This window comes from Armigeres subalbatus, chromosome 1 (assembly GCF_024139115.2).
Source record: "Armigeres subalbatus isolate Guangzhou_Male chromosome 1, GZ_Asu_2, whole genome shotgun sequence".
In the NCBI taxonomy this organism is placed as follows: domain Eukaryota; kingdom Metazoa; phylum Arthropoda; class Insecta; order Diptera; family Culicidae; genus Armigeres; species Armigeres subalbatus.
Genome location: NC_085139.1, coordinates 70,835,594 through 70,856,778, shown reverse-complemented (window position 1 = coordinate 70,856,778; position 21,185 = coordinate 70,835,594). Strand labels below are relative to the sequence as shown.

The 21,185-nt window shown below is 43.8% G+C and overlaps 1 protein-coding gene across 1 annotated transcript in view; it reads left to right on the top strand.

The window, feature by feature from the left end:
- Positions 1–12,599, top strand: part of LOC134211621 (chondroadherin-like) — a 46,460-nt gene extending 33,861 nt beyond the window's left edge. Inside the window, exon 3 of the mRNA XM_062688729.1 lies at positions 11,844–12,599. Within this exon, the coding sequence (XP_062544713.1) occupies positions 11,844–12,599 (756 nt within the window). The remainder of the gene's footprint in view (positions 1–11,843) is intronic.
- Positions 12,600–21,185: the final 8,586 nt, after the last annotated feature.

The window sequence follows — 21,185 nt, the reverse complement described above, 5'->3', positions numbered from 1 at the left end:
ATTTGTAGATGGGATACACGACATCTTCCATCCACTCCTGCGGCAAAAAATCCTCCTCCCAAATCTTGGTAATGACCCAGTGCAACGCTCTACCCACCGTGTTTAAATAGCTCTCCTGGTAGTTGGTCAACCCCAGGGGCTTTGTTGTTCTTCAGCCGGCCAATCTCCTCCTGGATTTCCTGGAGATCCGGAGCCGGTAGAATTATGTCCTGCGCGTGTTCCCCCAGGTCCATCACCATACCGCCATCTTCGTCTGCCACATCGCCATTCAGGTGCTCTTCGTAGTGATTTGGATCACCTCACGCTCGTTCGTAAGAAGGTTCCCGTTTATGTCCTTACACATATCAGGCTGTGGCACGTGGAGAACTTGACAATACACCTGTGAATTGAATGTTTGCTAATTCACTTTAGAGGAAGGAGGTTTTTGGATTGGATTAGTTAATTTTTGAGTATTTTGGAGGGTTCCGTTTGGGTGGAACATTGTGGTTGGATAGGTCGGACTCGCTTTTGATTACTTCCGCATGTATGATGGACTCGCCCTGAGTCTCGCCGGGCATACAAATATTGCTGGTTCACAAGCCAACAATTTAATTGTCTGCTTGGCGCTTAAGTGAAGTCAGTCGAAGGAAACCAGAATTGAATCAAATAGATGTTGAACCGTTTCATTTGGCGCCCAACGTGGGGTAATTTGAGAAAATATGGCTTGCGAACAAATTATAGGATATTGAAATTGAATTGGAGTATACATTGTGCTTGCGAGTGCATTTGGGCTAAGACTATTGAAAATAGAATTGTATTCATATTTGATTTTGCTAAATTATTTTCGGAACTCGTAATTTACACTGCCAAAAATATCAATATAAGATATATGTGTCGCCGTTATAAATTTTTGCAATAGCTCCACCCTAATATAATCGATATAGAACCACACATAAATTAAATAATTGCTAATTCGAGACCACACATAAAGTTTATTTGGATATATATTTTATTAGTAGTTCGCGTGGATAATGATTATGTGTGCGCTGATATACATCATAAGTTAAATCTATGGATTTTTGCCAATAAATATGTGTGGATTTTTAGGAGTGTAGGATTAGTACTTAGTACTTACGTTGGGTTTTTGGTTGAAATCGTCGAATTGGGATACGTTAGAAATTCGCTGGAATAATTTATCTATCGTTATGCATTCGGTTCAATTAATCGGTCATACCTAAAATAATAATCTAGTATAAGTAAATCGGATTTTTGGATTGAGTTTGATTTATATTTATAGCCAAAATGGCTCACGCTTCTAGCCCTGTACGATCCCCCCCCCCCACAAGCCATCTGCGAATTGTAGGGCTTGCCTAGGATGTGGTGGGGTTTGACAGTGGGCCCTGTTAAATTCCTATAAAACACTACATGTAGGTATCCGCAAGTAGGCCCTACCAAAGCGACCGTGTGCCGCTCAAAGCGCACAAGCCCAAGTCCTGGTGTTAGGTGGGACGCTAAACAGCCCTGACACGACGGCCCTCCGGCGAGACAGGAGGTTTGCGCAGGCCCAATAAGCCGCCTGGAAATCCATTAATTACGAACAATATAAGAGATAATGCGACTCGATATAATCGGCAAAGACCTAGGCAACGAATAAAGGATCACGATTGGAAGCTTGGAACATGGAATTGTAAGTCGCTAGGCTTCGCAGGTTGCGACAGGATGATCTTCGATAAATTACATCCCCGCAACTTCGACGTCGTGGCGCTGCAGGAGATTTGCTGGACAGCAGTCTTCACGAAAACATGAGCGGTGCTGAGCTTGAGTGCAGTTTTTGCAAGTTCATGTTCATCCCGAGCGCGCGTTCTCCTTCAAGCTCGTGTTCACCACCAGCATCGAACATGGGTGCGAAAAATGAACGCGGTGCGGCTCAGCTCAGGCTCGAGCTCAAGTTCAAAATTTGGGCTGTGTGCTCAGGCTGTGTGCTCAGACTGTATGCTTAGGCTGATAACTGAGGCTGTGAGAATAGGTTTTGGGCCGAGCGCGATGCTTTACGATTATGCGGCACGTTTCGAATTCGCCATAGTTGAGCGGCATAGCAAAAAAAAGATGAATCGGAGTTGGTAGATGAAAACAAGTTGTGCTTTCAGCATTTGCATTTGCGTGGGTCAAAACGGGAAAACAGTCAAAACGTTCGCAAAAGTACCCATTCTGCTCAGCCCTTTAGTATGTGAAAAGCAAGCGTGTTATGTTTTATTGTTGAAAATAATTCAAGACGTGAAGCAAACTAACCTTAACATGTAAATTTAGCGTGTTAGCAAAGATGGTACATAACAATATTGTTTCTATCCAGCTTCATTAAAAGAATGAAACTCAATTGGGGAAACAAATGAAATATAAAATCTACCTAAAAAAAACAAAAACATAAAAAGTGTACAATAAACGGAATAGTTAATTGATTGCCTGTATCATGTTTGGGTCCAGTCTAGAGTGTTTTCGTGAGGGAAACATTTTCGACGCCCTGGGCTATACTATGCCCTGGGCTATACTATCATTGTGTTTACGACGCCCTGGGCTATACTATCATTGTGTTTGCTACATAAGGGTCTGTTCACAAATTACGTAACGCTTTTGGGGGGAGGGGGAGGTCCAACTTGCGTTATACTTTGTTACACCAAAAGGTGGGGGAGGGGGTTGGTACTACCTAATGTTACGCATAACGCGAATAATTATTTATTTTGAATGCTTTTTTAATCACTGATTGAAGTAGGTATTATTGCCTACATGTTTTGATCAAGACGATGAATACGCAACCTATCCTCTTCACTATCATACTAGCCATAATTGGCCCATGCTAGTCTTTCTGGTTTTTAGTTTTTATCTCAAAGCCGGCTATGATATGTCTATCGTTATCGTATAAGTCATTAGCGAAATCAAGCACATAGTGAGACTGATATGCGTAAAAACACCAAGCGAATATTGCGAATCCGCCAAACTGTTTGATAGGTCATGATCACAAATTCTGTTGTTGTTTCTACTAGTTGTGTTTTTAATATTCTTGATTTTTGATCATGTGCCGTTCCTATTCTAACAGTGTTCAAAAAATACTTAAACCCACACAGAAGGAAAAAAAATCTGCCTTTACTATTTTCATAGTTACGCGTTATACGGGGGAGGGAGGGGGTATCGAAAATGTTACTTTTTGTTACGAGGGGGAGGGAGGGGGTCAAAAACTCGGACTTTTGCGTTACGTAATTTGTGAACAGACCCTAAGATACACAAAACACATGTATACAATGGCAGGCATAGAAAAACCTCAATTATAACGGTTTGCTTTCAATGCTAATAGGGAACACTTAGTTCAAAACAAGTCAAGTTGCAGTTGAAATGTTGACCCATTGAAGAAGGAAATGTTTCGATATTTTAAACTGTATGTCAACTTGGGGGCCCTCCTTAGCCGTGCGGTATGACGCGCGGGTACAAAGCAAGACCATGCTGAGGGTGGCTGGGTTCGATTCCCGGTGCCGGTCTAGACAATTTTCGGATTGGAAATTGTCTCGACTTCCCTGGGCATGAAAGTATCGTCGTGCTAGCCTCATGATATACGAATGCAAAAATAGTAACCTGGCTTAGAAACCTCGCAGTTAATAACTGTGGAAGTGCTTAATGAACACTAAGCTGCGAGGCGGCTCTGCCCCAGTGTGGGGATGTAATGCCAATAAGAAGAAGAAGAAGAAGAAGAAGAAGATATCAACTTATTTTGTTTTCCACAAACCCTCAAATTGTGTTGAACATATAAAATTGTTTTTTTTTTCTACAGTAGGTAGATACATCGTAAAGTACGTGAGTTAAAATTTATGCATTAGTTGTCCAATAATTCCATTTCACATGGAGGCTTATATAATCGTGAATTGAATACTTCTGATTGTTGATTATTGCATTGCCAAAATATGTACACACATTTCCATCCCAAGTAGAGAGAAATCCCTCAGTGCCGGACAACATAGTCACATTACGTAAAATTCTATAAATTTCGGGTTCTGCGACAGGTACCCTGCATATACAAAATATACGATCCATATTTGATTATTTGAACATGATTTCCGATGATGTACTTTGATAACGACTGAAGGTAAACAAATCTCGGATTACAAAACCGTTCTCCAATATAGTAAACTTTAGCGGCATTTTAAAATATAACTCCGTTCCAACGCGCTTGAATCAAATAGGGTTACTGCTCCTGGACTTCATCTCATAGCTCCGATATTGGTCCTACGAAAAACAAAGCAACGAAAAGGTATTTGACTTGTTTATTATTTTTGTGATTTTTTTCAGCAGTGAGCATGCATGTTAGCAAAAAGAAGGAACGAAATTGGTGCCGTATTTTTTTGTTTCGCGATGAGATGAATATATGTACAGTGAGATTGAAAACGGAACAGTTCCCCTACAATGAGGCCGGTCTTTATGAGGGGAATACGTTCCACGTACAACCGCGTAAAAAAACTTTGTAAACAAATTCCCGTAGAAAAACGGCGTAAATGTTGAATTCCGCCTAAAAAATCGCGTGATTCATGAAGTCCATTTAAAAAGTGACCCCAGTATACACATTCATAAGACAATTTTTCACTTGTGTAGAGATAGAGTCAGTGCAAGTAGTGCGACTTTTAAACGAAATTATATAAAACCTAAAGTTCCAACCTTTTTCAAAGTCGAATAAGTAGCGTAAATAAAATATTTTATAAAATCTGCACAGGGAAGCAACCGAAAGAATTTTTGAAACTCTTCTCAACAAGTCTAAAGGATATTCAATTAAAAATGGTTATAAGTACGGGGATGGACTTTTCTTATGCTTATGTTTTTCGTAGAATGTCCTCTTACTCTGCCATTGAGGATATTTCAAATATCTACGCGCATAATAAGATGATAAATAAGTTCCTTTTCACTTTTACGAACAAAGTATCATTGAACCATTGAAATTCAATTATATTAAAACTAGAGTTTCAACACCAAAATGCTAAGCCAATCCAACCAAGCAATGTCTGTTGATTGTAACCGATGTTTTGTACCGTGCTCAAAGCGGCGCTCACAGCCGCGTTGAAAACATCAATGTTCGAGCGCCGCTGTGAGTGTGGTGCAAAACATGAGCATCCAGCCTACGCTCGGGTTCATGTTCATTTTTACGAGTGCACGTTCGAGCCCGAAGCGAATGTTCATTCGAGTGCGGCAGCACGGAAAAACATTTGCGCGGGGCTGCACCTTGAAGACTGCTGGACAGGACAGAAAGTGTGGAATAGCGGGCATCGGGCGGCTACCTTCTACCAAAGCTGTGGCATCAGCAACGAGCTGGGAATCGGCTTGATAGTGCTGGGTAAGATGCGCCAACGTGTGATTGGGTGGCAGCCAATCAACGCAAGGATGTGCAAGCTGAGGATAAAATGCCGTTTCTTCAACTATAGCATCATCACTGCCCACACGAAGGTAGACCCGACGACGAGAAAGAAGCGTTTTACGCACAGCTGGAGCAGACATACGATGGATGCCCACTGCGGGACATCAAAATCGTCATCGACGACATGAACGCACAGGTAAGAAGGGAGAAAATGTATAGAACGGTCATCTGCACATCGGATAGTCTGCATACCGTATCGAATGACAACAGCCAACGATACATAAACTTCGCAGCCTCCCGCGGAATGGTAGTCCGAAGCACCTTCTTTCCCCGCAAAAATATCCATAAGGCCACATGGAGATCACCTAACCAAGAAACAGAAAACCAAATCTACCACGTTCTAATCGACGGTAAATTCTTCTCCGATATCATGAACGTCCGCACTTACCACAGTGCGAATATTGAATCCGACCACTACCTCGTTGCAGTATGCCTGCGCTCAAAACTCTCGACGGTGTACAACATGCGTCGAAGTTGAACGCCGCGGCTTAACATTGGGCGGCTACAAGACGGTAGACTAGCGCAAGGATACGCGCAGCAGCTGGAAGTGGCACTCTCAACGGAAGAGCAGCTAGGCGCAACGTCTCTTGAAGCTGGCTGGAGAGATATTCGATCCGCCATTGGTAGCACCGCAACCACTGCACTTGGCACGGTGCCCCCGGATCAGAGAAACGACTGGTATGACGGCGAATGTGAGCAGTTAATAGAAGAGAAGAATGCAACATGGGCGAGATTGCTGCAACACCGCACGAGGGCACGATTTAAACAGGCGCGGAACAGACAAAACTCGATTTTCCAGAGGAAAAAGCGTCAGCAGGAAGATCGAGACCGTGAAGAAACGGAGCAACTGTACCGCACTAATAACACACGAAAGTTCTATGAGAAGTTGAACCGTTCACGTAAGGGCCACGTGCCGCTGCCTGATATGTGTAAGGACATAAACGGGAACCTTCTTACGAACGAGCGTGAGGTGATCCAAAGGTGGCGGCAGCACTACGAAGAACACCTGAATGGCGATGTAGCAGACGAAAATGGCGGTATGGTGATGGACCAGAACGCGCGCAGGACATAATTTTACCGGCTCCGGATCTCCAGGAAATCCAATTGACCAACTACCAGGAGAGCAATTTAAACACGGTGGTGAGGCACTGGCTAGAGCGCTGCACTGGGTCATTACCAAGATTTGGGAGGAGGAAGTTTTGCCGCAGGAGTGGATGGAAGGTGTCGTGTGTCCTATCTACAAAATGGGCGATAAGCTGGATTGTAGCAACTACCACGCAATCGCATTGCTGAACGCCACCTACAAGGCACTCTCCCAAATTGTATGCCGCCGACTAGCACCAATTGCAAGGGAGTTCGTGGGGAAATACCAGGCGGGTTTTATGGGCGAACGCTCCACCACGTACTAGGTGTTCGCCATTCGTCAAGTACTGCAGAAATGCCGCGAATTCAACGTGCCCACACATCATTCATTCATCGGCTTCAAAGCCGTATATGATACAATCGATCGGGAACAGCTATGGCAGCTAATGCACAAACACGCATTTCCGGATAAACTGATACGGTTGATCAAGGCGACGATGGATCGGGTGATGTGCGTATTTTGAGTTTCAGGGTTTCTCTTCGAAACCCGCAGAGGATTACGGCAAGGCAATAGTCTTTCGTGTTTGCTATTCAACATCGCTTTGGAAGGGGTAATACGAAGAGCAGGGATTCACAATTTAGCAAAAAAGTTAATTTTAGGAAATGACTTCTGGAAGGTTTTTCAAAATAACTCCAGCTGTAGAGAGAAATGGAAATCTTACACGACTGGAAACAAATTCTATCGGTGTCGAGCGATAAGGCATAAATTGTGTCGTTCAATATTTTGCGGAAGAAAATGTTGAGATCAATCTAGTTCTGTGTGTAGAACAATCCACTGACATCATTACACCAATTCGAATGGAGGAAGATACGAGTCTAGATTTGCCGTCAATTGAAACTCCCAAGAACAGCGAGCTAACCTGTATCAAAACCGAACATGACCTTACTGAGAGTCAAAGACGTGAACTCTTGGAAATTGTGAGTCATCTACTGATGGGCAGCTTGGACGAACAACAGTTCTGCAGCACAAAATTGAAATTCTGGAAGGGGAAAAACCGAAGAGACCGCCACGGTATCGTTGGTCTCCGGCGATTGAAAAAGAAATGCAAAGGGAAATATACCGGGAAATATTCCTGGTGGAAATCTAGGAAGAATTTCTGGAGTTTCTGGAGGATTTCTTGGAGAAACTTCCGGAGGTATAGCTGGAAGAACATCCGGATGAACTGCAGAAGGAACTTGAGGAGAAATTGCTGGAAGAACTTTTGGAGGCATTACTGGAGGAACTTCCAGATGAATTGCTGGATGATCTTTCGAAGGAATTCCTGGAGCACGTTCCGGAGGAATTCCTGGAGGAACTTCCGGATGAATTGCTGGATGATTTTTCGAAGGAATTCCTGGAGGAATTCCCGTAGTAATTCTTGGAGGAACATTCGGAGGTACTTCTGGAGGAACTTTGCAAGAATTTGCTGGACGAACTTTCGGAGCAATTGCTGGAGGAACTTCCAAAGAAATTCCTGGAGGAACTTCCGGAGGAACTTCCGGAGGAATTCCTGGAACCAGATTTACGGAGGAATTCCTGGAGGAAATTTCGGAGGAATTGCTAGAGGAACTTCCGGAGGAATTTCTGGAGAAACTTCCAGAGGAATTGCTGGAGGAACTTTTGGAGGAATTGCTGGAAGAACTTCCGGAGCAATTTATGGAGGAACTCACGGGGAAGTTCCTGAAGAAACTTTCGGAGGAAGAATTTGCTGGGCGAACTTTCGGAGCAATTGCTGGAGGAACTTCCAAAGAAATTCCTGGAGGAACTTCCAGAGAAATTCCTGGAACCAGATTTACGGAGGAAATTTTGGAGGAATTGCTAGAGGAACTTCCGGAAGAATTCCTGGAGAACTTACTAGAAGCTTCCGCAAAATATTTTATGCGTGAAATTATTCACGCCGAACCACACCGCCACGCTGCCCTCGCCGATCACCAACGGCGTGACGCCGCCACTGGCTTAAAACGATCTATCGCACTGCCGTTGATAAAATACAAATCGGCGCACTGGTCTACAGAAAACATCCTAGAACGGACCGGAAATCGAACTTACCACTCTGGATTGGCAATCCTACGCCTTTGCTCGCAAGATTTCTGGACCCCATTGGTTGCTATTGGCTTTGTATTGTGCTCAGTTGACTTGGTAGACCAATTGGCCTCAACTCCATATTGGTTTGGAGACCTAAATAGTAAAGCATGTGGATGGTTTCAAAGGGCCTGTATGGACACCATGGGTTTCTATTCCCTTTATTCCAAACTCAGTTGACTTGTAAGATCATTTGGATTTAATTTTAAGAGATGAGCCAGCCTAGGGCTGAAAACCTCTCAAATAAAGACAAAAAAAAACAAAATAATTTGACCCAGTTGACTGAACTCAAGAATGATTTGAAGTACTTAAAACATCCAGATTGAACATATCTGAATCGTAAATCATGCGCATGGCTTGGAGAACTCAGAATATCTGGTTTGGACATATCCAAATCGTGAATCATGCACACGGGATCTACGGAATGGTTGCTATTGGCATGCGTTGATCAGTTGACATTGTAGATCAATTGGTCTGAACTCAAGAATGGTTTGTAAAACTTAGAACATCCGGTTCGGACATATCAAGATATTAAATTATGCGCATTGCCTCTCAGGGCCTATATGGGCACCATGGGCTGCTATTGATTTCGTACCAAGCGTAATTGAACTGGTAGACCAAGGCTGAAATCCAGAATGGTTTGGTGAACCTAGTACATCTGTAGAAATATTATCAGCATCCATTATTCATCATCTCTGAAATTGTATTGGGTTGAGAAAAACAGCAATACAATCGTTCATGCGCGATATTCTTGTGCAGTACCTATACGTCCATATAAAATTGGCCATCTGGTTCTTCCTTAGACGATTAACCGATCAGGGGTCAGTTTCGGAAAGTAAGCCTCACATGGTACGTATGGTCGGTAGTGTTAGAATGACTGAAGTCTGGTGAGGCCTAGCAGGAGTGTCGGGTGGCGGATACCTCTGCGGCACCTCAGAATTTGGCGACACGAAAGTCTTGCTATGCCTGGTAGGAGTGTCGGGGGGTTCATGCTTCTGCGGCACCTCAGAAATTGGAGACGTGTAAGGTAAGGCTTAGGCAGTAGTGTGATCCGGCTGCCAGTGACGGATTCAGTGAATTCTTGCCAGGCCTGGCAGGAGTGTTGAAGGCAGATACTTCGGCATCTTAGAATTAGGGGACACGAAAGTCTCACTATGCCTGGCAGGAGTGTTGGGGGTTGATGCTTCTGCGGCACATCAGAAATATGATACATGAAAGGGTCTGCCTCGTATCTGAGGTAGGAGCGGCATAGGAGCCACCAACCTAGGGTCGCCTCCGGCTTGGTAGACAAGTGGTGCCACCCTGTTGCAGAACGTTGTGAACACCAAACTGAATGAGGGCTGTCTATGTTGTAAGATAGCAGCATGGGGTACCTCCTGCAGGGTACCTGTAAGACTCTTACAATCATTCGAGCGGCAAAGGCAGCTGAGTGTTGGGGCACTTGTGGTGCATGGGGAGTATACTAGGAGAGTTGAGGCACATACGTGCACTTATGTTAGTCATGTAGGAAGAAGGGTCATTTGGCCGAAATCCATTCGGCCGAAAGCCCTTTGCCGAATGCCACTAGGCCGAACAGACCATTAGGCCGAAACCCATCTGGCCGAAAGTCATTTGGCTGAAAGGGTCGTTTGGTCGAAAGGGTTGTTTGGGCGAAAGGGTCGTTCGGTTGAAAGGGTCATTTGACCGAAAGAGTCTTTTGGCCGAAAGGACCGAATATACCATTTGGTCGAACAAACCATTAGACCGAAAGTCATTTGGCCAAAAGGGTCGTATGGCCGAAAGGGTCGTTTGGCCGAATTGGTCATTTGGCTGAAAGGGTAGTTTTGCCGAAAGGGTCATTTAGTCGAATATGACATTTTTCCGAATAGTGAGAAGTGAAAATTAGGATTGAGAAGAGAGACGTCTCACTTCTCAGCCTTGATTTTTTTTCTTCTCACTGTAAAAAGTGAGAAAGGCGAAATGATTAGTGAGACCTCTCACTACCCCCTCCGCACAACTAACTTTTCACGGTGGGAAGTGAAAAACGGAAAGTGAGAAAGGAGACGTCTCTCTTCTCACTCATCATTTCTCACTTCTAGCTGTCAAAAGTAAGAAGCGCGAAGTGAGTAGTGAGACGTCTCACTACTCACTTCACGCTTCTCACTTTTTACAGTGAGAAGAGAAAAATGAAGAGTGAGAAGTGAAACTCCAAACGAGGCCAAACGACCTTTTCGGTCAAACGACCCTTTCGGCCAAAGGACCCTTTCGGCCTAATGACCCTTTTGGCCAAATGACTTTCGGTCTAATGGTCTGTTCGACCAAATGGTATATTCGGCCAAACAACTTTCGGCATAGTTGCATTCGGCCAAATGACTTTCGGCCAAATAACCCTTCCCCGGTTGCAGATTTCTGTTACCTTCATTAAAAAAGAGTAATTCTACGGTGCCATGCATACGGTAGCCATTCAACGCAAGTGGCGGGAAAATTGATTACTCTCATTACGACATGGCACAGCGAAGGTCCTATACAAAATTTTGTAAGGCTATTTCCAGAATTACGCACTATAAGAGGGATCGGTGTACGTTAGAGTAGTGTTCCTATCACCGCTAGAATCTCCCAGAGATCCATCTTGGGCCCTGTACTATAAGCTCTTGGAAATTGAAATTAGAGTGAGCGGGCCAATCTGATTCGCCTATTCTAAGTGTCTGGTTGCAGATTACCTTCTTACCGTAGAAAAAATGAAGCAGCCAAATGAATTATAAATTGTTTCAGTTGCTGAGATAACCATCCATCGTTAATACAATAAAAATCGGTCGTTTGCCGGGCTCGTATCCAGAATATTAAACAATAACAATGATTGGCGATATGCAGCTAGGGACCGACAATAATTTATGCACTGACCAGGAATCTTTATCCTTGATTTGCTAAGTGCTAATCCAAGTTTGATTTTTATCGCAACATAAGCAAGGAGTTTGTTTATTTACAGCGCCGGCCTAGGTTATTAGTCCCAGCTTATTACATTCATTACATTACATTCACGCCTGAAAATTCCTGATAGGAATTCTGCGTTACAATATAGTTCAATCATCATCAAACACAAAATCCATCCAATGATCCTATACTATCATTCTATAAAACTAAAATAATAGAATTTCGTGTTCTCAATAGCATTGTTAAAATTAATTTATAAGTCCGACAATAATCACGTATTTGATTTTCTGCTCCTTCTCCCAGGTCGGTCACTTAAAACTCTCGTTCATGGACCTCACCGAAGTCAGTGCGTTCACGTTCCGTGGACTGACCAATGTAAAGCTGCTTTCCCTCCAGGAGTCCGACCTCGGTGTCATCAGTGCCAACGCCTTCGACGGACTGGACCACGTCGACACGCTCAGCATCCTTAACAACAAAATTGATGCCATCCAGGAGCTCAACATCACGTACGCCAATCACATCAAAACGCTCCGATTGCAGGGCAATCACTTACTGGAAACACCGGAGCCGGGCAGCATCGTCCTGGAGGGGCTCAGCCAGCTGCACGTGGTAGGTAACTATTTCCCCTGCGGTTGTCACATTCACACCCTGCTGGACAGCCCGCTGGCGAACGGGTCCTACCCGAGCGGGGAGGACTTCCTTTCGAAAAACTACTGCATCTCCCCGCTGGAGTACAACGGTCGGAAGATGAGCAAGATCGATATCTTCGCCATCGGCCGGTGCCACGAGCAGGTGACGCGCGAAAACCTGGAAGCATCAGGAGCGGCCAGTCGGCAGCACTACTGGACTATTCTGCTAGGGAGGAGACGACCGGAAGTGACCGGTGGCGGATCCAGCTTTTCCAGCGGGAATTGCTGCAGCAGTAGTGGCAGTGGCAGCAGCTGGTGCGGTTGGCATTGGTGGAATCGAATCAATTATTCAACAGCCGCACTGCTGCACCTGCTTTCCGCACTGGCACTATTAGGCTATTTTAAATATTTCAGGCTGAAAATCAGTTGAACAGAATAGGCACGTGCAGCTGCCGCCAGAAGCCAATTGTTTATATTTAGTTGTCACACGCTTAGGAGAATTATATCCTCGTTGGGTGGGCTCGCTTTCGTGATGAAAAGGGTTGACCCCGCAGGATGCGCATAGGTATAAAATAGGTAGGGTTCTTGGGTCATTCCACGTTGGTCTACACAATGTACACAAGAGGGTTAAGGTTAATTTCGAACCGTCGAAACAGTGCGAACGAATTGAAACCGGTCAATGACTGAGAGCAATCAAACAAATTATCGACCACGGAAATACTGGCAGTGTAGGAAAATTTTAACCACCCCTTGGGCGCCAATTGTAACAAAGTGCTTCGACGTGGAACGACACAACACCACCAATCAACCGGCAACAACTGTAACAAATGTAGAATAAACGCAAAACGACTGTAATAATTATGCTGTGCAACTAATTTTCTCCCCGGATCCCGGATGCGGACAAAATGCAGCCGTTGCGCAAAACTCCTAAAATGTCATGCCCGTAATTGGCGGCACAATGGATAAATACAGGGCACCTGCACAGGTATGGTACGGCGGTAGCAAATAATAGATCAGTTTAAAATTGTTGAATGTCGGTACGGGAGGGAGGCGTTCCAAGCGGATGGAACACAATAACGCAGGGCTTAAAACTAATGACGTGAAATGCGAAAAGCTTTAGAAATAATGAGCATCCCATGCAATGCAGTCCACCATTGACTATGGGCTTAGTTGGTTGCTACAACGAATAACAACGGAGAGTAAGTACCTGCCTAGTAGGGCAGATTGGGCGACACAATTGACTTTCGCGCGGATAAATTGGGTGGAATTAATTGGTTTGAAGATTCAACAATTTAATAATTAATGCATGGTAATTTCAAATATGAAGCTTTTCTGTCACTATCAGGCATCAGGAAGGATTCCTGGATATGTTAATGTTGTTTGGAGATCCCAGATAGTTTAGTCGGTAAAGGCACGGCATTACCAAGCTAAAAATGATCTTTTTTCGACATTTTTCAATTTTCAATTTAACGTCCTACATGTTTGTCAAAATGAATCGAAAAGGTTGATGATAGCAGCTTTACTTCGATGAAAATCCACATGCACGGTGGATTTCTGTTTACCTACAGAAACATAAAAACCACCAATTGCAAGTGTTACATTTTCATTACCATGTGATGTGGTTTTTTCGCACCATCATTTGCGGTTTTTGCGGATCTGTACAGCGAGATCAATTGCATCGGATTTTGATGCTAGCTGTTGTGACTAAATGATTAAAATGCAGCATATCAGTCGTAATCCAGCGGTTCCGGATGGAATTAAAAATGAAGCGACTTTCAATTAGTTTGCAGTGCTGCATCAATGTCGGATGCAACATTCAGCCACAGAAAATAGATCGGCAACTTAAATTTGGAAAAAAGTGCAAAAAGGAAGCATCTTTTACCAACTAAAATAATATGCCACCATGTTAGCACCACCAAAATCTGCATTTTTTAGCAATATTGATTCTTTTTGATAATTTTTTTAAGCCTTTCTTCTCCTTCATGAACCTTTATTCTCATTTCATTTTGTTTTTCACCAACGAACTATAATTTCAAAACTTTACATATTTTCACTGGCAGCTTCATTCTAGTTTGGACGTCTGTTCATTGTGGTTCAACTGCGATTCTAACGAAGTGGAAATGGCTCGTGCCGCCACCATTCTCCTAGGTTAGATTCCCAACATTTTAAGCGTTTCGATCGGTGGGATGACATCAAAGTTGGTCGGAAAATGGGTAGCAGACCTCCCGAAAATGAAATTGAAACAGAACTAGGTATGAGAAAAGAAAAAGAATTTGGGAATATTTTAAATTGTCTTTAGAATTCAAAATATGTTTAGTAGTCATCAAAAAGTCACACCCCTGTCTTGTAGAGCATGAAAAATGGAATATTTAGGAATAATGACCTTGAGAAGTTCTCGGAGGCGCGAAAAACCTAACCATGAGTTTGAGCTTGATTGTCAACCCGTAGTTGCTAGGTTCTCCATTATGACCGGATCAGTTGTTCTTGCACAGAGAACCAACAGATGTTTGCTTGGGGCTAGCACTCATCTTCAATGTACCAGTACTGGTGATCATATTTGTTGGGCCATACTGGCGCCTACCACGTCAGAATTCTAGTCAATGTAGGGAAGGAAGAGGAAATGGTAATACAATTGGTCGCCCACTGCAAGCCGAATATGCCTCTGCACTTTGCACGAGTTCATGCAGAATTTATTGGAATTTTTGGTTTCGGTTCGAGGGGCAGAGGTTCGTCTTGGCTAACGAGTTGCCAATGTGATAGGAAAGCAGGCGATGAAATTTTTTTGATTGCTTTTCAACAAGCTTTTCGTCTATTTACAAATTTAGCAATTACTGATCGAATAGTCAAGTTAGAGGTTTTTTTTATAGAGAAACGGAAACGGTATGGATGTCTATTTCCAGTTCTAGCGATTGCTAGAACTGAACATGAAGCATATAGAGAAAGATCCTTACTTGATACTTGATGGGCTACAGCTCTTCGATGAACCTTCGCCGAATGGAGTATCCTTCTCCATTGGACTCGATCCTGAGCCAATCGCTTCCAGTCGCCCTGAACATTGAGCGACCTCAGGTCCTCTTCAACTGCAAAAAGCCATCGAGTACGCGGCTTTCCACGAAGCCTGCGGACTCTTCCGGGGTCTCTACTAAATATCATCTTTGCTCGACGTTCTTTCGGCATTCGATCAGCCTCCTTTAACGTCCATGTTCCATGGCCGTATAGAGCCACCGGAAGAATCAGAGTAGTATACATTGCAAATTTTGTCTTCGTTTGCAGACTACGGGACTTCGAAGTCCGTAATAAGCCCTATTTGCAGCTGCAATACGCTTTTTCACATCGCGGGTAACATCATTATCTGACGTGCTGATAATCTAGTGTTCCAAGATACACAAATTCTCTACCACTTCAAATTTTTCACCATCCAGCACCATTTCACTACCACCACCACTAGTTTATTTATTTATTTATTTATCTATTTATTTTATTTTATTTCATCTGACAAAAAATGTCTTAACACTAGGATTCATTCGTTCAGAAAATCGTTGTAACTAAATTTTCAAATGGCTACATCTCAGTGGTTTTTCAACCGATTTTCTCAGTTTTTTCACCAACCTCTTAGCCATCTCTTCTAGTTTCTGGACATTGCCAAATATTGTATCTAGGGGTGTTCAATTTTTCACTAGAGCTATGGGAGTAAAGACATGGAAATGATAAAATAACACATAAAAGACAGCACTTGGAACATAAGAACAAATTTTGAGCATCCGTACTATGCATACGATGATAATTCGGTGCCTTTAGGAACCACTTTATACTACAGGATGTATGAAGCTCCAGAAAATGTTTTCAAGCATATTGTATACTGTGAATTTGTTAAAATAAATGTAAACTATATACGAAACATGTGGGATAATAAATTATGATGTTCTAGGATCCCCGAACTGTACTGGAATTTGAATTAAATGGTCTAAAAAATATCTCTTTTAGGCTCTTTTAGTGGAATGTATTCAACCGTCTAAGACGACTTGTCCTAAGACGAGTTTATACCATCCCATTGAATTCCACCACTTAATTGTATCTTGACAGATACGTATTTCGACCTCAACAGTAAGGCCGTCTTCAGTGTCTCGTACTTGACTCGACTTGAAGAAAATGATCGCAGCTTACACTATTTATACTATGCGTAGGTATAATAATTTATCTAGGTACTTATCTAGTTACATTTCGTACGGTGCTTACTTCTACTCGCTTGTTGCGCTTAATGCTTAGGTATAAACTTGAAGAGCCAGGAGCTACCATATATACTAAAAAGCTCAAAATAATTTTCTTATCGAAATGGCATCCAAGCGGAACGAGCGTAGTACTTTTATAGATTTGAAGAGGAGGATCGCAGGTATTCTTAAGGACGTGGCCTTCTTTAAGAAGTGCCAAAAGGAGAGGCTGACTCCTGTCAGCCATAGGATTAAGATGGGAGCTCACATCCCAAAATCTATTAGTAAGAGGGCGGAATCGGATTTGTTGAAGTTGTCAATCAAGGGACACTATGCCAAGCTAGAGAGGTTGAACTTGGAGTGCTACAACCTGCACCTCAAGCTGGCAAATGAGAACCAAGACTCTTTCGACATATTCCTAAAGAAGGTACAGCGGGCCGAAGAGTGTGAAGCGGACAGGAAGAGGAGACTGCACAAGAAGAAATTGACCATTCTACGAGGGAAATCAACGACGGAAGGTAGAACGACTAACCCCTCAGTACCGTTCGACACAGCAGTTTACGGAGGAACAATTAGCACATCTCAACAAGGGGTTAGGGTATGCGACAACCCAGAAAGCGGACCTAGAGCAGATAATCGTGGATACTGAGACAGCGATTTCACGAAATGTTGATCAACGGGATCAGAATAGTGTGAGAAACATCGTAGCAGACGCCATCAAAGCAGGACAGCATGGGACATCGAACAAAGACGAGAAGAGGATTTTAAAGGAGTTGAAGGAGAAACCAGTTTACTACATGAAGGCGGACAGCTACCGGAGGAGTGGAAGGAAGGGGTTATATGCCCCATCTACAAGAAAGGCGACAAACTGGAGTGTGAGAACTTTCGAGCGATCACCATCCTTAATGCCGCCTACAAAGTGATATCCCAGATCATCTTCCGTCGTCTGTCACCATTAGTGAACGAGTTCGTGGGAAGTTATCAAGCCGGCTTCGTTGACGGCCGCTCGACAACGGACCAGATCTTTACTGTACGGCAAATCCTTCAAAAATGCCGTGAATACCAGGTCCCAACGCACCATCTGTTCGTTGATTTCAAGGCGGCATACGACAGTATAGACCGCGTAGAGCTATGGAAAATTATGGACGAGAACAGCTTCCCTGGGAAGCTTACCAGACTGATCAAAGCAACGGTGGATGGTGTACAAAACTGTGTGAAGATTTCGGGCGAACACTCCAGTTCGTTCGAATCGCGCCGGGGACTAAGACAAGGTGATGGACTTTCGTGCCTGTTGTTCAACATTGCGCTAGAAGGTGTCATGCGGAGAGCCGGGTGTAACAGCCGGGGTACGATTTTCAACAGATCCAGTCAATTTATTTGCTTCGCGGATGACATGGACATTGTCGGCCGAACGTTTGCAAAGGTGGCAGAATTGTACACCCGCCTGAAACGTGAAGCAACAAAAGTTGGACTGGTGGTGAATGCGTCAAAGACAAAGTACATGCTTGTGGGCGGAACCGAGCGCGACAGGGCCCGCCTGGGAAGCAGTGTTACGATAGACGGGGATACCTTCGAGGTGGTCGAGGAATTCGTCTACCTCGGATCCTTGCTAACGGCTGACAACAACGTTAGTCGTGAAATACGAAGGCGCATCATCTGTGAAAGTCGGGCCTACTACGGGCTCCAGAAGAAACTGTGGTCGAAAAAGATTCGCCACCGCACCAAATGTGTCATGTACAAGACGCTAATAAGACCGGTTGTCCTCTACGGACATGAAACATGGACAATGCTCGAGGAGGACTTGCAAGCACTCGGAGTATTCGAGAGACGGGTGCTTAGGACCATCTTTGGCGGTGTGCAAGAAGACGGTGTGTGGCGGCGAAGAATGAACCATGAGCTCGCCCAACTCTACAGCGAACCCAGTATCCAGAAGGTAGCTAAAGCCGGAAGGGTACGATGGGCAGGACATGTTGCAAGAATGCCGGACAGCAACCCTGCAAAGATGGTGTTCGCTTCCGATCCGGCAGGTACGAGACGGCGTGGAGCGCAGCGAGCGAGATGGGCAGACCAGAACGACAGAACGACTTGGCGAGCGTGGGGCGTATCCGAGGATGGAGAGATGCGGCCTCGAACCGTGCATTGTGGCGTCAAATTGTTGATTCAGTGTTATCTGTTTAGATGTTAACTAAATAAATGAATGAAATGAACATGAAGGCGGACAAAGGAAACGCAGTGGTGATAATGGACAAAGAGGACTACGATGAACAGATGACGACAAAAATCAACGGAGGACCATACAGGCATTTGAGAGTGGACCCACTACCCGGACTAATCCGACTTACGGACAAAACGATAAAGGAATGCAAGACGATCATCGGAGAAGCCCGGGTTAAAATGACGAACCCTGTGTTACCAAGGATCAAAGGACTACCAAAGATACATAAGCCAGGTACAGAGATGCGAGAAATAGTTTTATCAGTGGGATCCCTACAAAACTTGGCCAAGTGGTTAGTCAAGGAGTTCCAAAGTATGCCGAAGCCGTTCCCCAGCAGATCAGTTGTAAACACCCAGGAGTTCACCAAGAGGATATTGGAATCAGGAAACATCGGAGAAGAGGACATCATGGTATCATTCGACGTAGCGGCATTGTTCCCAAGCGTTCCAGTGAAGGATGCTCTGAACCTTTTGGAGGATTGGCTACTAGGACAACAGACGGATACAGCATGGCGAGGAAAGGTAAAATGTATCTCAAGCTTGCAAGATTATGCATGAATGAGAACTACTTTACATTCCGTCGAAGCTTCTACAAACAAACGAAGGGTGCACCTATGGAAATCCGTTATCACCGTTTTGTGCGAATTATTCATGGCGAATTTGGAGGACAACCTAGAGGAACAAGGAGTACTACCCGAGAAATGGTGGAGATACGTGGACGACATTTTCAGCATCATCAACCGGAAAGATCTACCCAGGATTTTGGAAGCGATGAACAACGTGCATAAAGACATCAAATTCACCCACGAGGAGGAAAAGTAAGGTAAATTACCTTTCTTGGATCTACTGGTTATCAAGGAAACAAATGCAACATTAGACTTCGAAATCTACAGGAAGCCCACCAACACCATGAGAGTCATCCCATACACATCAAATCATTCGTATCAGCATAAAATGGCAGCTTTTCATCACATGATCCACAGGATGCAGACGATTCCCCTGAGCGAAGAAGGAAAAACGAAGGAGCTACAACACATCTTGGAAACAGCGAGGATCAACGGATACAAGGAAAGAACAATACAAGCAATCATCAACAAAAAGCAGAGGAACTTACGGAAAAACGAACTGACAACACTGACACCGATCGATGAACCGCTGAAGAGAGTATCGGTCCCCTATGACCGACACATCACCCACCAGCTACGCCATCGACTGAGGAAATTCGGCATCGATTTAGTATTCTCCAGCAGAAGCAATCAACTGAAGACACTTTTGGGCTCTACAAAGGATAGAGTAGAAATGTTAAATAAGGCCGGGGTTTTCAAATTAATTGTTCACAGTGTGATAAAGTATATGTAGGTCAAACAAAAAGATCGTTAGATGTAAGGTTCAAAGAACATATTGCAGAAGTAAGTAAGGCTAAGTGTTGAATGCAGAGATATTCGGAACTGTATAATAAGATACACTTATTCAATCGACACTTATTTTATTGACACTTGCCGGTAGTCACGCCTCAAACTAACTGACTCCTTTCCCAACGCCTACTATCTTTCTTTCTTCCAATTTATCCCTGTGCTCAACTCACGTGTTCGACCCTACAATCCCCCCCAGCTTTTATTACATTAGTGAGGTATATAATCTTTGTACTTGGCAGGTTCATTTCTTACACGCTTTTCTCGACGGTCTACATCCTCTGCACTCTTAGTCGCCATTGAAGCATCAGCTGTTTCAATTTTCTTCAAATGGGTCACGTTTCTTCGATATTCTTTTCCGGATTCGTATGACCGGATCGTAGTATCGGCTCCCACTTTTCGAACTACTTCAAACTCTTCTGGTCCAAAATCTGCGTCTAGCTTGTTACTTTTTTTCATTCGTTTAGCTAAAACTCGATCGCCCACATCAATGTCACTCTCCTTTGCATTCCTTTTCTTGTCAGCATAGATCTTACCTTTTTCTTTAACAACTTTATCGCGGTCGCGTACTTCCCCATCATCTAGTATCATTGGTGGTACCACTGGTAGCTTACTCAGAATTCTTCTTCCAAACATAAGTTCTGCTGGTGATTTCCCGGTAGTGCTGTGGCTTGTTGCATGATACGTCAGGAGGTATTTCCGCAATTCCATCTTCCAGTCCTTTCCAAGTTCTTGGGCGATCCTTAATCTTTTTAATAAAGATCGGTTTTGCCTTTCGACTTCTCCATTCATTGCAGGCCAAAAAGGTATAGTGTTGATAAGTTTGATTCCACTATTCTCACAGAAGTCTCGAAATTCGTCACATTTTTTACTGAATTGGGGTCCATTGTCCGTCCTCAAGGTTGTTGGAAGGCCATAACGACTAAATATTGTTGCCAACTGTCTTATAGTTTCTAGTGCCGTTATGTCACTCATTTCACATACTTCCATAAATCTACTGTAGTAGTCAACCACCACTAACAAGTATTGTCCCTCCGGAAGCGGGCCAAGAAAATCAGCTGCTAAATCTTCCCATGGTTGAGTTGGCAATTCCCGTCTGATCATCGGTTCCGGTGCATTAGGTGCCGATACTAGCGTACATCCCTTGCATTGTTTGACGAACTTCTCAATTTCTTGGTCCAT